The sequence below is a fragment of the Engystomops pustulosus genome, chromosome 11 (assembly GCF_040894005.1).
Source record: "Engystomops pustulosus chromosome 11, aEngPut4.maternal, whole genome shotgun sequence".
Lineage (NCBI taxonomy): Eukaryota > Metazoa > Chordata > Amphibia > Anura > Leptodactylidae > Engystomops > Engystomops pustulosus.
Window position 1 is genome coordinate 71,751,352 of NC_092421.1, and position 18,119 is coordinate 71,769,470.

Genomic DNA, 18,119 nt, shown 5'->3' on the forward strand with positions numbered 1-18,119 from the left:
GGTGAACGGGCTTGGTGCCACTGAGTGGGGCGTTTAGCATTCATATGCCTGCGCATACTGGTGGTAGTTAAGCTAGTAGTGGTGGAACCCCTGCTGATCCTGGTTTGGCAAAGGTTGCACACCACAGTCCGTCGGTCATCCGGTGTTTCCTTAAAGAACCTCCAGACTTCTGAAAATCTAGCCCTCGCCGCGGGAGACCTCGCCACGGGAGCTTCACTACGTGACACATTTGGCGCTGATGCACCAGCTCTGGCCCTGCCTCTCCGTCTGGCCCCACCACTGCCTCTTCCAACCTGTTCTGCTATAGGACTCTCCTCCGTCTCAGAAGCACTGTGTTCACCCGGCCTCTCAACCCAGCTTGGGTCTGTCACCTCATCATCCTCCGATCCCTCAGTCTGCTCCCCCCTCGGACTTCCTGCCCTGACAACAACTTCACCACTGTCTGACAACCGTGTCTCCTCATCGTCGGACACCTCTTTACACACTTCTTCCACTACGTCAAGAAGGTCATCATCACCCACAGACTGCGACTGGTGGAAAACCTGGGCATCGGAAAATTGCTCAGCAGCAACCGGACAAGTGGTTTGTGACTGTGGGAAGGGTCCAGAAAACAGTTCCTCAGAGTATGCCGGTTCCAATGCCAAATTTTCCTGGGAGGGGGCAGACTGGGGGGGAGGAGGCTGAGGTGCAGGAGCTGGAGGAGTGCCGATTTCGGTGACATGGGTGGACTGCGTGGAAGACTGACTGGTGGACAAATTGCTCGAAGCATTGTCGGCAATCCACGACATCACCTGTTTGCACTGTTCTGGCCTCAACAGTGCTCTACCACGAGTCCCAGTAACTTCAGACATGAACCTAGGGAGTGTAGCTCTGCGGCGTTCCCCTGCTCCCTCATCAGCAGGTGGTGTCTCACCCCGCCCAGGACCATGGCCTCTGACCCCTGCAGTAGTTGGACGCCCACGTCCCCGCCCTCGTCCTCTACCCCTAGCCCTCGGGTTAAACATTTTGAAAATGAAAGTTATAACTTAAATTTTTTTTTTACTTTTTTTTGTGTTTTTTAGTTTTTAAAACCAAAAGATGCTATCCTATTGCTATGGTTATTTTCTAGCCAACTATGAAAGCACACTGCTATGCCAGATGAGATGACGCTGAGTTATGAAAAAATAAACGTAAAATAAAAAGGAAATGGCAGACTGTGCCTAATTTCAATCAAACCCCTTATAAATTGTCCCACTTCGGTCTTTGCAATGGATATGTGCGTCACTAAGCGCAAAACACAGCGGTCGCAAGTCTCACTACAAATTCCTCACAATTGGCTAGTAGATGCACTGCAGCAAGTACAGCCACCAGCAGATCAACCAGAAATCAAATATATAACGCTACTGTAGGCCTAAGTAAGCCGTTTGGATTCTCCTATGGCTATTTTCTAGCCAACTATGAAAGCACACTACTATGCCAGATGAGATGACGCTGAGTTATCAAAAGATAAACGTAAAATAAAAAGGAAATGGCAGACTGTGCCTAATTGAAATCCAACCCCTAATAAATTTTCCCACTTCGGTCTTTGCGATGGATATGTGCGTCACTAAGCGCAAAACACAGCGGTCGCAAGTCTCACTACAAATTGCTCACAATTTGCTAGTAGATGCACTGCAGCAAGTACAGCCACCAGCAGATCAACCAGAAATAAAATATATATAACGCTACTGTAGGCGTAAGTAAGCCGTTTGGATTCTCCTTTGGCTATTTTCTAGCCAAGTATGAAAGCACACTGATGAGATGACGCTGAGTTATGAAAAAATAAACGTAAAATAAAAAGAAACTGGCAGACTGTGCCTAATTGAAATCAAACCCCTAATAAATTTTCCCACTTTGGTGTTTGAGGTGGATATGTGTGTCACTAAGAGCTAAACACAGCGGTAGCAAGTCCCCCTGCAAATTCCTCACAATATGGTACTAGCTGCACTACTAGTGCCAGCAAGCCCAGCCACAAGCAAACAAAAAAAAAAAAAGTATAACGTTATTGTAGCCCTAAGAAGGGTTGTTGGGTTCTTGTTGAATCACTCCTGCCTAACAGTAATCTACTAGCACCCTAACGCTGTCCCTGACCAGCAGCAGCTCTCTCCCTAGCGGCATCCAGACACAGAATGATCCGAGCAGCGCGGGCAGCGGCTAGTCTATCCCAGGGTCACCTGATCTGGCCAGCCAACCACTGCTATCGACGTGTAAGGGTACCACGTCATGCTGGGTGGAGTGCAGAGTCTCCTGGCTTGTGATTGGCTCTGTTTCTGGCCGCCAAAAAGCAAAACGGCGGGAGCTGCCATTTTCTCGAGCGGGCGAAGTATTCGTCCGAGCAACGAGCAGTTTCGAGTACGCTAATGCTCGACCGAGCATCAAGCTCGGACGAGTATGTTCGCTCATCTCTAGTGGTGATGCATTAGGGACAGTGTCACTGTAAGGCTTGTACTGTATGGGGAAGGAAGGATGGAGGGCACTGTGTCTGGTCTAGATATGAAGGCATTGGGGCACATTTACTTACCCGGGCGACGGAGTTCACCAAAAGTGCATTATCTGACGATCATGCCCTGTGCCGCGATTCACTAAGATCGTGCGCCTGATATCCTGCATGTGTTGCTTCCTGCTCAGGTCCGACGGAGTTCACCATCTTCTTCCTGGTGCATGTAAGTGCATTGTTTGTGACACAATTTGAATCTTAAATCCCACGCTCAATCCGAATCAGTCGCATGCCCCTCGATTTCTGTTGCATGGAGGCCGGCGCAGATGCGCTAAAATCTGATCTCATGCGACACAATCCCAGCGCAAACCCCTGTTAAATACATGTCAAAGCTGCTCAAATCCTGAAAACCGCGAACAGTCCGACGAAAGTGCGATCCGTGACCCTTAGTAAATAAGCCCCGTTGTCTTACACTATGTAAATATTTGTATTCTTAATTAATTAAAGGTGTTGATTAAGAATATCAGTGGCCTATTCTCATGATATCTGATCTGTAGGGGTTGACAACCTGCCACCACAACGATCAACTACTGCTCCTGACTCTGCGTCTTATGTTCACCATGGCCAAAACAGCTGATCCTCAGGTGTCTAAATGTGCGACTCCAAAGTTGTTCCTCTTAAAATTTCACAATTCAATTGACACCTGGATTGGACCAAAGGCACAAGACCATGGTCGGTCTATGAATCCTGGACCATATGTTGGCCGGATTTCACAGACTGAGCACAGAGCAGAGGATGGGACTACCACCGAAAAGCAGGGTGACTGGCGCCTCTAGTCTTACACTGTCCAATCACTGCTAATATTACCACAAAGTGTAGGGACCCAAGTGGTGACATCAAGTAGCCAACTTATTATAAATGGCTCCAAGCATAGATGATCCAGGTGTCTAATTCCATAGTGAATACCGGCGGTCCCCTACTACTACGAACACACAACTTACAGACGACCCCTAGTTACAAACGGACCTCTGGATGTTGGTAATTTCCTGTACTTTATCCCTAAGCTTCAATAATCAGCTGTAGGAGTTATAAAAGTCATCTGAAATTAAGTCTTATTGTTAATTCAGTTTTTTTGACAACCCAACATTTTTAAAAATCCAATTGTCACAGAGACCAAAAATAATTGTGGCTGAGGGTTACAATTAGAAAGTATACGGTTCCGACTTACATACAAATTCAACTTAAGAACAAACCTACAGAACCGATCTTGTACGTAACCCGGGGACTGCCTGTACTTGTATTTACTTAGACACGTCAGAAATGTTCTTTGATGCTACTTCTTCTGGTCATACTCTTATTCTCTATTCCAATTATTAGGTATTAATGATTTTAGCTACTTACATACCAACTGCTTTGAGATCTCCATATATTTGGATTGTGACAAGTACCCACATGCAAGTGAGCTGGCAGAACAGTGGGAAAACAACCGGGAATCCTTAATTGTCTTCATGGAACAGGTAAGTACCTGGTCCTATAGTCTATACTAGAATATTCCCTGTATACCTGTACACTACATACACTATATATACAAAGAAAAGTCATGTAAAAAAGTCCTCCATGTGGTCCAAACTATCACCTTGTCATGTTTATCCAAAATATATTTCCCTGACACTAGTGAAGCCTGTGCTGGATCCCCATCGCCAATAGCTATAGAAAAGCATATAAATACTGTTTAGCCCTTTAAGTAAAGTGGTCTGTAGGGACCCTTATTGTTACTTTGTGTATAGGACATCATAATGCACAGAACATTTAGAAATCAGATCATTGGATTTTTAAAGGGAACCTGTCACCACATTTTCACAAATACAAATAGTGACAAGTTCCTATAGAGCCCTATTCACTAACTGACACCCTTCTTTTAGCTAATTCTTTCCCTTACATCCACATAAATCACCTTTGTGTTATGTTCCCTGGCATCAGAGGGGGCGCGTCCTGCATGGATGGCCCCTCCCATCTACTCCTCCCCATGTTCCATGCCTCTTCTCAGCATGTCATATGACCAGGGGACATCATCACAGGTCCTTTAGCCTCTTTACATTAGCAAACTATACACCATACATATATCTGATCACATGAAATCACAGCATACTGCATGGACTTCTACTCCTCCTCATCCTCCTTGGAGGCTGCTGTGATTTCTTGTGATCAGATACATGGGGTAGATGTTGCAGAAGGAACAGGATGATGTCACCTTAGATGATGTCATCCTGGTCACATGACTTTAAGTGCCCAATGATGTAACAGAGCTCTTCCTCAATGTTCCATACAGCAGAATATCATAGAACTTAGACCTGTCAATCAGGAACGAAGAGGCGGGGCAATGCAAGTAAATATTAATATGCAGGACTCAATTAGTGTGAATGATGATTAGGTCATTTGCATATAAGTGTACAAACTGATTTTTGTAACATTGCAGCCAAGATAAGGAACCATTTAGAGATAAGGGCAATGTTTTTTAGACATAGTTTTTAATGAATTCTTTATTTTGGCTGGGTTAATTTGCATGGCGGGTTCTCTATAAGGTGGTAATTATAGCCCTGCAATTGGAACAATAATGAAAACAATCATTTGTTTTCCTGTTCTAGGTTCATCGTGGAATTAAAGGAATTGTGCGAGATATTCATGGACGTGGTATAGGAAATGCAGTTATATCCGTGGAAGGCATCAATCATGATATACGTACAGGTCAGCCATTTCTGTTCAGCACCTTGCTGTTGGGAAACATTTACTGGATGAAATTGGTTACTCTCTTTTCTAGGTCCTATATGATAACTTATCTCATGGCCGATGTCTCCATTGTACAAGTTCCTCCTGGGTTATGAACTATATTACTTGTCAAGTCTTGACAACGGTTCTTACGAGGGAGAATTTCTGGGCACAAAATGGTTCTAGACTTGGCATGCTGCACTCATCAGATGTTTTAGGTGACCTGGTGTCTCAGAAAGCGACACTGGGGCTCATTTACTTACCCGGTCCAGTCGCGATCCCACAGGATTCACTAAGGTCCGTGCGCCCGATATCCAGCAGGTGTCGCTGTTGCGCCGAGGTCGGCCGGAGTTCACCTTTTTTAAATTCAGCGTTTTTTCCGAATCTGTCGGGTTGTCCCACGGCCACACCCCCGATTTCTGTAGTGTGAAAGCGGGCGCCGATGCGCCACAATCCGATCGTGTGCGCCAAAATCCCGGGGAAATTCGGCGCAAAACGGAAATATTCGGTAAACCCGACGAAAGTGCGTCGTTCGGACCCTTAGTAAATGAGCCCCAAGGGGGCAGATTTACTTACCCGGTCCAGTCGCGATCCAGCGGCGGGTTCTCCGACGCTAATTCAGGTCTGGCAGGGATTCACTAAAGTCCGTGCGCCCGATATCCACTAGGTGTCGCTGTTGCGCCGAAGTCCGCCGGAGTTCACCTTCTATTTCTTGGTGCAGGTAAGTGCTTGTCAAGCGACACTTTTTTTTAAAAAATACCGCGATTTTTCCGAATCCGTCTCCGATTTCTGTCACATGCATGCCGGCGCCGATGATCCATAATCCGATCGCGTGCTCCAAAAACCCGGGGCAAATCGCCGCAAATCGGAAAAATTCGGGAAACACGACAAAAAAAAGCGATTCGGGCCCTTAGTAAATGACCCCCAATGTCTTACGCAACCATTACTCAGTATACATTGTCTACTATTACGTGGACAATGAAGAAAGCATAGTACTTTTCCAAGTGTCACTTCCATCAGTACCGATAACTTTTTTTAGCAAAAATAAAAGACCTGCAGCTATTTTTGGATATTGTTTTTCCAATAGACTTTGGGTATTTATTCCCCCACTGTACATTGGATAATTTCCCACTTTCTACCAGTTGAATTTGTTCATCTCCATCTTCAAGTCTCAAACCCAACAGATGATTGTGGTAGAAGTGACTGGCAGTTTAGGGTAAAACAAAAATAAAATCATCAAATATTTAGTGTGGCACAAAACAAAGCCATGAGAAAACTTTGCCCATCACCTGGTTTTTATACGTTTCCAATGTGACTCATGTGGACCTACTCCAACGTTGGCCCATATTTTGGAGGTCAGCTGGAGAGCTTCCCAGGAAAATCGTATGGTAGGAGGCACGCCTTGATCTCTGGAGCCACCAATTAATCTCTGTAGCAACCTCTTGTGTTTTCAGAATACTACTCCTACCTGGATCGGCGTCCAGCTATCCTATACGCTCAAGCCATATCCATGGAAACTTTGATGATACTCCATCCCCATGCACCCACCCTAATTCCTTGTGCGTTTTAACTACAAGCAAAACATAGTGGATGACCTACCCCGAAATACCATTGCTAACACTGCAGAGGCAAACTGGAACTAAACATTCATATATAATAGGTGGGATCTGCAAATGTTTATTCAGTTGTTGCATATTCGTGCATCAAAAACAGGATCCAACTGAACCAAAACATCTCCGGACATTAAGGAATATAATAGAAATGGAAAAAATATCAAGTAATAGATCCTTTATCTCACCAACATTACATCCCAATCATACTTACACATCCCGACACCCAAGTGAAGAATTAAAGGGACATTGATGTTACGTGTGTCAGGTGCCAATGACACAATGAAATATATGGAGGGCTTACACAGAGCAGAGAAAGGCACGCAGTAAAAAATCAAAGGACACCACTTACCATTGGGACATCTTGCATCGTAATAGAGGATAGCTTCTTGGCCAACATTCCCTTAAAGAGGTTTTCCCATGAAGAAAAGTTAGGCCTTGTCCACGGTATAGGTCCTAACTTACAGATCTCGAAATGAGGGAGCACAGCGATTGGTAATTTCCGATATCCCCATAGAGATTAATGGAGCGGAATGGTCATGTGCGGCCGTCTGCTCCATTAGTCTGATGGAGGTACGTGGGACCCCATCGGACCCCTCGTTTTGAGATCTCAGCACTGAAACCCCCACTGATCAGTGAGTTGGGCCCTATCCCGTGGATAGGGCCTAACTTTTCTTCATGGGAAAATCCCTTTAATAGCTTGCGATAATTAGATCACAGTTTTAGTGCCACTTGCCCATTATCTTTTATTTGGAGGTGTGCCAACTCTGACACATGAGAACTCAGATGTCCACCACAGGTATCTGGCAGCCGCTTCCTCTACACTACCTTTGAGAACATGTGTGTGCTTTTGTATGGGATTATAATATGGGTGGTTTGGGTGGCAAGTTTTCTAGTGGCCCATGGTCACCCACACCTCACCCCAAGTTTGAAACTGCCCTCGAAACACGACAGATGGCCATCCAAAGGTCCTTAGACTACAAAAGTGAAAGCCAACAGAAGTGACTCCCCTTAACCCCCTTTCCTAAGAAGCTTAGTTTGGGTACCATATGTATGCATTAAATGTGAAACCATGAAATAAAACATGACTTGTAGAGGGTCCACTAGTGTTGGTCTTAATCCGCCCCCGTGTATGAGCATTTGGCCATCAACTCTCTCTCCTTATCTTCCTTATGGTGCATTTTGGTCTTCCAGACAGTGGCTCACCTTTTATACCTGCCTTCCTTTATCCGTTCTTCCTCTCATTCCTGTTTCCTTATTTGTGCCTCTTGCAGTAGCTGAGTTTCCCAGTTTCCTAGTTACACCTATTAATATTTGCTAGGATACTAACTAGAGCCCTGTTATGCCTGTGCTGGCACATGAAAGCATTTCTCATACTTTATTACCCTTCCGACCCTCGGAGCTCCTGGGACCTGGAGTTACAACGTCTCTGGAAATATCTCACATAATAATGACTTTTCCTTATGGAAAGCTCCTCGTCTCGGGGCCTGTACCCCACCTCTGGCATGGACAGCTTCCTTTACCGCGCTCCTCTTCAAGACTCTTTTGTTGCATAATAAGACCAGTCTCTCATAGCGATGGTGTAATGCGCTAAATGTCGCAAAATTTTACAACATATTTTGGCGCTAAAAACTCCAGATGAAACCATATTTAAGGAAAACTTAGAAAATGGAAAAAAAAAGTGACTTGCGACATTTGGGCGACATTTTTGAGACATTTGTAACAAATGTCTCGAAAAGAGATCTGAAAAAAAAATACACAAGGAAAAAGTGAGATTGATAAATTACCAAAGAAGTAGACGGGAAAAAAAAAGACAAAAACAGTCAAAAAAAAGTCAAAACAAACAGAGATAAGATAAATGACCCCCCTTGACCTTCTCAGCAAAGGTTCTGCTCATGTACAATGATAATGGTAATGATCAACTTAACACCGACCGATTCGATATCATATAAAACCTAATTAAATTATGTCCAAAACGAGTCCCTGCATATCAGAACTGGAATGTGAATGTTTGTCTCCCTCCATGGTAAAGAGGAGGACTCCTTTGCAGCTCAATATTAAGTGTATATTTCCCCATGTAATTAGCAGTTCAGTAATTAGAGCCTTACAGTAATGCTGGGACTGCTTCCAGCCACCACATGCCGGGTGTATCTGCTGCCAGGATTAGATGAAACCTCCCACGCTCTATTCTGCGTTTTTCGTTTTTAAAGTGCTGAGCGATATCTTATTCCCGGCTGCTCTGAGATCTGAAGATGGAGAGATCTTGTGTGTTCTCCAGCGTACTGTTTCCATCCTCAGATCTGTTTGTTTTAGTGTTTTGCATAATTGTGCTTTTTCATGTTTGTAATTATTTGAGAAGGTTGAGACTAATACTCATGAATTATACTCAGTTACCCAGTTCTACTGGGAATGGTAGATGGGACTGACATCTTGGCATCTTCGTAAATTTCAAGAGTGTAGTCATCTGGCTAAAGCGCAACCTCCAGCTATAAGGTGTCATCCAATGAATGTGCCATTGATTTTGGCACCCAGGACCGTATTTACCACTAGATACTGTGGACACAGTGCCTAGGGTGGCCAATTTAAGTGAGGGGGGAGGGGGGGTGGACAAGGGCAAGCCACAGGCCCGGCTGACCTCCCACAATGCCAGTACCAAGCTAAATTCAAGAATTTGGCCTTCTCTTTCCCCAATCACAAAAATATTTATCCAAACTAAACTGGGATACTTACCGAAGGAGCTACAGGACTACGAAGGAAGTTTTCAAAACTCCAAAAAGTCAAATAAAATAATCTGGGGTATGCCTGTACGCCTTTTGACAGACTGGGGCACATTTACTTACCTGGTCCTGTCACGATTCAGCGGCGCATTCTCCAACGAGGATTCGGGTTCTGCCGGGATTCACTAAGGTCGTGCGGCCGATGTGCACCAGGTGTCACCGCTGCGCTGAGGTCCCCCGAGGTCCACCGGAGTTCACCAACCTATTCCTGGTGCATGTGAGTGACTGATTTTGCGACACAATTGGTTTTTTAAATTCCGCGGTTTTTCCGAATCCGTCGGGTTTTCCGATGGCCAAGCCCCCCAATTTCTGTCACGTGAAAACCCGAAATCCGATCGCGTGCGGCAAAATCCCGGCAGAATTCGGTGCAAAACGGAAACATTCGGCAACCTGACGAAAGTGCGGCCGCGGAGCCCTTAGTAAATGAGCCCCAATGTATCCGATCCATTCTCCACACCATTTGCATCAAGAGCAGTGAAACAACAATGGTAGGATCACATTCTCACCAAGTCCACTATTGCTTTAAAGGTTCCAACACAGTGCAGAGGACACAGGAGTATATTCAGAAATTAATTTTAATTAAAATATACTCAAAACATTGATAAACAGTAGGCTTATAGTCAAAACAATGCCATTGTTGTTCCACTGCTCTCAACACGAATGGTGTGGAGTTTGGATCAGATAAACTCTGTCATTGTATGGTTCCTCAGCTAAGATGAAAGGAGTACTAGCACAACCCAGATTATTTTGTCTTCTCCTCTTTCCTAAGGTATTGCATGGTATAATGTGCATTGGTGAAGCAAAGTGGCATCATAGAAATAAACTAGTTTCTCATGAAGGTGCCAAGTTTTGCCAACCACTTCTCCGTTTCATGCCTTTGTGTAATAAATGAGTCCATTTCACACCTCCATATTTGCTATGGAGTTCTTGTGTTGTGGAAAATTCTACAAACCCAAGAGTAAAGTGTTATAAACCACGCCTGGACCTTTTCTTAATAGTAGGGAACGCTCTCCAGGGCACCACCACTTTTTGAAGACCATGCTCATTCAGATGAGATTTCTAGGTCCACCATACTTTATGCCAGTGATGGCAAACCTTTTAGAGACCGAGTGCCCAAACTACAACAAAGACCCACTTATTTATCGTAAAAAGTGCCAACACAGAAATGTAATTTGTGATTTATACTCCCTTCTCTGTCACAGTTTTCATTGATACCAGCACCTGAGGACACTAATAAAGCAGAAAATAGTCCCAGGTACAGCTGTCACTTTAAAATAGCTCTGTGCACAGCACGTCCTGGGCTGTCTGGGACTGCAGGAAGATACCTGGAGTCCTCTCTGGTTATGGCCTGAGTGCCCACAGAAAGGGCTCTGAGTGCCACCTCTGGCACCCGTGCCATAGGTTAGCCATCACTGCTCTATGTAAACTGGTCTTCTTCTGCTCAGTAGGCCACTTTTCAAAGCATTTTTGGTGATCATCTCAAATGGATCTTGAAGGGGTTTCTACCTATTTTTAAGACTTAGGTGTTCATATCTTGCATGTATGTAGGAATTTGGAAAATGACTCTTTATGGCATCATCTCACTACTGAGTGTAAAGTTTTAAAATGTTATTTATCTTTTTTTTTTATCATAGCAAGTGACGGAGATTATTGGAGACTTCTGAATCCAGGAGAATATGCGGTAACGGCTCGAGCTGAAGGCTTTACACCTTCCACCAAGAACTGCGCTGTGGGTTATGAGATGGGAGCGACGCGCTGTGACTTCATGCTAGCCAAGTCCAACCTGGCACGAATCAGGGAGATCATGGAGAGGTTTGGGAAGCAGCCAGTCAGCTTGTCTCCACGTCGTAAGAGGGTCCGGGTCCGACAAAGTCGTCATACTTAGAATTTATCTTGGCTTTGGATGTATACCGAAAACTCAAGTTGGAAACAACACACATTGACCACTTATAACGTGATGGTTGAATGGACTACAGCGGGTGAGGATTCAATCTCCAGACTAGAAAAGGATCTCCTAGAGACATCTTCTAAATATGGCACCTTATGACAATCTCTAGCTTAAAGTCTACCGAGATATAAGCTCCTTCCTCTTGGAGCTGTAGGGATCTTTCAAGGACTATAGATCTTGAGTAAGTCCTATTATAGACTTTTACCATAACTTTATTTCAAGAGTAACTTACAGTATATCAAAAACGCGGGAGTATTTCTTTAAATGTTACATCTTTGATATATGATCGTATCCTATAACACTTTACCAACAATTTTACATGAACTTTAGATCAATACTATGTCTATAGCTTCATACCTGCTTCAATCAACCTAAAGCACCAGGAAACACTGCCCTCATCCAGTAACTTAGGTGGACAAATGATGTCCTCCATGCTCATGTGCTATGTAATTGGGACTGGATCCAGGTTCTGGCTTTGGATATGCCACAAATATATTACACTATGACCATGCAAAACAAGTCAAAAGCACTTTAAACCATTGCCACCGTTATTTCATAGCTCTACAAATGGTAACAGTCAAATTGTATGATCATTTCTCCTCTCATACTCGTCACAGTCCTATAGTCATTGGGGCTCATTTACTTACCTGTCCTGACATGTTCCCCGAAAGTGCATTGTCCGACCGGAATGCACTCTGCCGTGATTCACTAAGATCGTGTACCCAATATCCTGCATGTGTCGCTTCCCCTGCTTAGGTCAGACAGAGGTCACCATCTTCTTCCCGGTGCATGTAAGTGCATTGCCTTGCGACACAATTTGAAAGTTAAATCCCGCGCTCAGTCCGAATTAATCGGATCGACACGGCCCCCAATTTCTGTTGCATGAAAGCCAGCGCAGCTGCACGAAAATCCGATCGCGTTCAACACAATCCCCAGTTAAATACCTGTCACAGTCGTGCAAATCCCGAAAATGACGGAAAAACCAACGAAAGTGCGATCGGTGGACCCTTAGTAAATAAGCCCCATTTTATGTGAACTCAGGCACAAAGCTTCAGAAGATATCATTTGCTTCCTAATTTCTTTCAATAAAGTGAAAGTTCATAATTTACATAATATTTAATCTGTTTTGTTCTCATGATGAACTATGGTGCACAAGGCGTTGATCTGCTCGCAGGCGGCACAACCTTACAGTGTATCCTCGATGAAACCCTTCGATTCTTGTGCTTTATTATAGAAATACATGTCTAACGTCTAATATCTTAGAAATAAAGGCAATGCAACCCGGAAAACGGAGAGCATGGGTTTCACGTGTCTTTCAGTGTGTTGTTGCGTTTCTGTGTCGTCTTGGCTTTCAATACCAAAGACCCTTAAAGGGAATGTGTCACCTCACCACATGTATGCATGCGTTTCTTGGGAACATCTTTGGTCTGAATACAGGGGAGATTCTTATTTGTATTAAGATGAGAATTTCGGTCCACCAAAGACATGGCAGCAAATAGAGACATGGCACCACTAGAGGTGAGAGGACTTGATGCCTGTGTTTGGGTTCGAGGTTCATCTGTCCAATGGTGGATTGGCAGATGAACAGTCAATCCAGCAAATTGTCTAGCTATGGATAGATGCCTCCTGGCCAATCATAGTCGGGGCTAGTTGTAAGGGGCATCAGTTTGCCAGATTGTCTGTTTGGACGCCAATACAGCATTTTTTCTGGTTTACGCGGCCGAACCTGAACCCCGAACCCAAAACGCAGACATCGGGGGTCATTTACTCAGGGCCCGATTCGCGTTTTCCCGACGTGTTACCCGAATATTTCCGATTTGCGCCGATTGTACCTGAATTGCCCCGGGATTGTGGCGCATCGGCGCTGGCATGCACGTGACGGAAATCGGGGGGTGTGGGCGAGCGAAAACCCGACGGATTCGGAAAAACCGCCGCATTTAAAACAATAAAAGTGTCGCTTGGGATGCGCTTACCTTCACTTGGTCCGGCTCGGTGAATTTCAGGGCATTCGGATGCTTTTCAGCGCAGCAGCGCCACCTGGGCGACGGCGGAGGAACTGCCTTGATGAATCCCGGCCGGATCCGAATCCACCACATAGAACACGCCGCTGGATCGCGAACGGACCGGGTACGTAAATCTGCCCCATCATCTCTAAGCAGCAGTTAACCATGTAAAACTGTGCACTTTATTAGAAAGAGCCCTACAGTGCTGTCTATATCATAATCAGGAAGGTAAACTAGGATTCTTATTCCTAGTATAACGGTTTCTTCAAGTGCAATGGGTGGCATGTCCTCACACTGCTGTGCTCTGTGCAGCGAGTTGCTTCTTAGCTCCTCCTCCTGGCGTAGAAGACTTCTGGTTGAATGTTGCATATAGAGATGAGCGAATCATTAAAGATTTAATTTGTAGATGCTTTGCCAAATTTTTCGGAAGACTCGGGTCACAATCGAATCAGCCAAAACCAATGTTGCTTTACTTGTCCGTGAAATTGGTATATAAAAACCTCTAGTCCTTTAAAACACAAATCTACAAAAAGGTCCTGTCTTGTTTTGTAAATTTTTTACAAATTTTTCATTTTTTTCTAAAACAATAATATCAGAAGCCGGACAGGGAGAAAATGACGACTAATTAAAGACCATCAAAAGTCCATTAAAATCAATGGACATTTTAACGTAATGTGTTGGACCTTTGTTATTAGCATATATAAAATATTGGATGCAAATTGGAAAACAATTTGGATACAATTTGGTGTCTGATTCATACCGCATTTACCAACTGCTGCTTGCAATTAGAGCAGAGGGAAGGGATAAGAGGGGAAGCAGTTCAATCCAGAAATGCTAAGAGCACAGCAGTGTGAGGACACTTCTCAGATACAATCCTGGAATATGAATGCATTTTGCACAGTAGCTCATATTCCATGTACTATTATGACATAATAGTAATATTTGTAGCTGTCACAATGATTTGGGGTCTGTATGTAAAATGTACTGTATAACAGCCCTACGCATCTTTACCATTGGGTCCCTGGGATGCACAAGTAAATCTCACAGCTCTACCTCGCTGGTAAATTTAGCACCATGTACAAAGCAGCTGCTCGAATTTCACCCCAAATGTGCTCTCCCTGCTGCGATCTAACTCTCAGCAGATGTGCTGGCGCTGGCGCACCCCGGTGTGGAACTAATCCGGTTTCCCATACTGAAGAATGAACAGACTTTCAGTGCCTGGAATTAACCTCTTTTTACCGGGAGAGTCGGATAGATGGAAGGATATGCCGCACGCGCTTATAATATCGGATTCAAGACAGAAGAAAACATGAATTACGTAAGGTAAAATGTGAAATAGATTCAAGCAACACCTCCCACTCTCACAGAAGGAAATGTAGAGTTCAAGGAAATATTTTTGTTGAAATTATTAAGTTTTCATTCTAAGTTTACGGAAATCTTTATTACAGTTGTGTCTGGACATCTTTGGCAATGGTCAGATTTTGTTTGGTTATCGGAGTTCGGGGTGAAAGGGTAGATGGGAACCACGTGGCACACGATAATCCTGGGGCAATGTAGCATTGGGCATGTAGTGGGTGAATCAGGTTCCATTAATACAAAGGGGCGGCAACATCAGTATAGGAAGAAGAAATTACATCTACCCACTGCTGACAGGTTTCCTTCGGGCTACCAACATAGTCCTATGGCACTAAGGGCAGAGGCAGAACTGGAAGTCAGTGGATCCCAATGTAAAATTGTATTGCACCCCCAAATCTAGAGTATAGCACTGGTCTCTTTGTATGGGGAAGATAAACCTCATAGATCCCGAGGCTTCAGAGTTCTGGTGCTACTGCGCCCCATTAAGTTACACACAGGAGTATTACCATTAAAAGTGATGTCCCTAAACTGTGTACTATGGAAAGGGAAGAAGGAATAGGTGGCAAATATATAATTGCTGGAGATCCAGAAGCTGGGACCTTCACTGGTCACTTAAAGGGAACCTACCACCACGAATCTACCTATAAAGGTAGATTGGGTGGTAGGTGGATCTATAGGGCTTAAAAAAGGGCTTAAAAATAGGGATCAAAAGGGCTATCCTCACGTCCCCGCACTGTTTCGATAACTTTTATTATCTCTATATGTAAATTTTGTTATGCGGCTACTGGGGCGTGGAGTAGCCGAAGCTGAGGCTACACATTGCGGCTACTCCACGCCCCAGTAGCCTCTTTACCCCTCCTACCCACAATCTTCGGCGCGCAGCTACTCGTCCGGCCAACCTGCCGTCTGCGCATGCGCAGAACAGCAGGTCCGCGCCTGTGCAGCACCAGGTTCGGAGCAGTGACCGCGCGGGCCTGCTGTTTTGCACATGCGCAGACGGCAGAGCTGCGCGCTACGGGGAGCTGCGCGCCAAAGATTGTGGGTAGGACGAGTAAAGAGGCTACTGGGGCGTGGAGTAGCCGCGCCGTGTAGCCTCAGTTGCGGCTACTCCACGCCCCAGTAGCCGCATAACAAAATTTACATATACTGATAATAAAACTTATCCACCTACCTTTGTAGGTAGATTCGTGGTGGTAGGTTCCCTTTATCCTTATACGGATAGAGAGGTGGGCATTGAGTTCCCATTATTGTGATCATTAGAGGTCCCCTTGAGTGAACCCATTGATTTGTTACTTATCTTGTCTATAGATGTTTATCATGGACCAATCCCTTTAAGAAGTTCAATAAACTTTAAAATAGCCGAGCTCAGGCGCTGGTCACAGTTCCTCTACTCCTACTCCTCTTCCTCTACTTCTGTCCAACCTGATTCCTATGATGTCAACTGTGATGTCCTGATGTCAAACTGTCCTCAGTAGTGATGTCACTGCAACAGCACATTGCCACAGCTGCCTATCACTGGTCTCACAGTGTCACCTTGAGGCTTGTGAGTGCAACATCCCCCAGTGGGGCCTAGCCCTTGAGGGTGAGGTCTGAAGACAGCTGGGGCCCGCGGTACCGGAGTGGCTGGCGGTTGCGGCCTAAGCACGCTATGGTCACGGTGCTTGGTACGGGGGAACCGGAGGGCTGTCCTACAGCCTGGCAGGTCTCCAGCAGGGTGGTGTTGGCAAGAAATGATGAGGGAGAGGCTGCTATAGCGGATCTCCCTGGGGCAACCCCTTAATGTCCAGAGTGTGAGTCTCTGTGTGATGGACAGGGTGCTGGTGATGAAGGCAGTCGTATTAGCAGGGACCAGACGGAGACAGAAGTTGAAGAAAACAACTTACAGTTCTTTATTTGAACCGGCAGGAACCGCAGCAACGTGCCTTTAACAGGTAGATAGAGTGCTGAGATGTGAGTTGGAGGGAGCCTCAGGAGATAGTTCACCAGCCTGGATGTAGAGGGCAGGCTGGGAGGCAGCTGTGTCCTGGTAGGAAGCTTCAGCTTGTCCTGTAGGGCTTCAGGTATCACCTTTAAAGGTAAGATGATACCCCTTTTCCTTACTACACTAACTCTAGTCTTAGACTCCACTCTTCAGAGGCAGGGGCTAGGCTCTTCCTGCTCTGGTATGGGCTAGACAGAGATTTCTCACTCACTCACTAAATAGACATACTAGAATAGTCCTAGAACTGAGAGACTTCTCTCTAGACTAACTCCTTAGACTAACTCCCTAGAACATTCCTGGCCAGGGGGTTTTATTACCTCCCTTTGGTCAGGTGGTGGCTGCTCCTCCAATCACATCTCAGCTTACAAAGGACAGGATGTAACACAGATCATTGGATGACAGAATCTTACATCATACAAAATACTTAACTCCTGCCCTGCCAGGCAGGATTCACCACTGCAATACCCCTATGTCCTATAAGGACCATGTAGTGTGATGTGATTACATGCAGGTGGGACGTATTGCATCGGCGAGGGTGTTGCATACCCCGGGGGCAATTGAAAGAGCCGCCCTCGGCTCGACTACAGATGGCTTGAGGGGGCAGAGGTGGATAAAGGCACTTCTAGGAAGTGCAGGCTATGTGAGGTGTAGGGACAAACCGCCCATGGTCCTGGAGACAGGCACCTGGGTTGGTGTCGGACTAAAGACAAAAACATGTAGCTGTATGACAGTTGGTCGCTGACGCCATTAAACCGAACTGTACAGTAGGAAAGGTGTGGTGTCAGGTCCTGTAATCCACTCCTTGCACCAAGGCCTGTATATTTGTTATATCAACGCTTCTTCTCTGGCGGCAATTATATAGTGTGTATATCTGCATTGCGTTAGCATATGCGACACGAGTACCTCCTGACTGACAACCTTACCCATGTATGAGTGGCATCCAGGTGCTATCTCTGTAACACCCCCGGTCCCCGTAAGACCCGCAGTTTACGGACTACCCCCATGTGCAAACCTCGGTTTGAGGGATCAGGTAGCGGTCAGTGTTTTACACAAAAAGACGGTCCGACACAGCCACACTACAACCTGAAAAGCCTATGAAAGGGTTAATGCAGACTACTGGCATATATGACAGTGTGCAAACATGTTGTAAACTCACATTGGCTTAGGAGCCCAATGGGTACACATCTTACAACGTTACCAACGTTACAGAGGTAGATAGGCTA

General features: G+C 45.2%; 1 protein-coding gene across 1 annotated transcript in view; it reads left to right on the top strand.

The window, feature by feature from the left end:
- CPXM2 (carboxypeptidase X, M14 family member 2) overlaps positions 1–12,849 on the top strand; it is a 93,564-nt gene extending 80,715 nt beyond the window's left edge. Inside the window, exons 14-16 of the mRNA XM_072129523.1 lie at positions 3,833–3,972; positions 5,101–5,200; positions 11,243–12,849. Of these exons, the coding sequence (XP_071985624.1) occupies positions 3,833–3,972; positions 5,101–5,200; positions 11,243–11,493 (491 nt within the window). The 3' untranslated portion in view covers positions 11,494–12,849. The remainder of the gene's footprint in view (positions 1–3,832; positions 3,973–5,100; positions 5,201–11,242) is intronic.
- Positions 12,850–18,119: the final 5,270 nt, after the last annotated feature.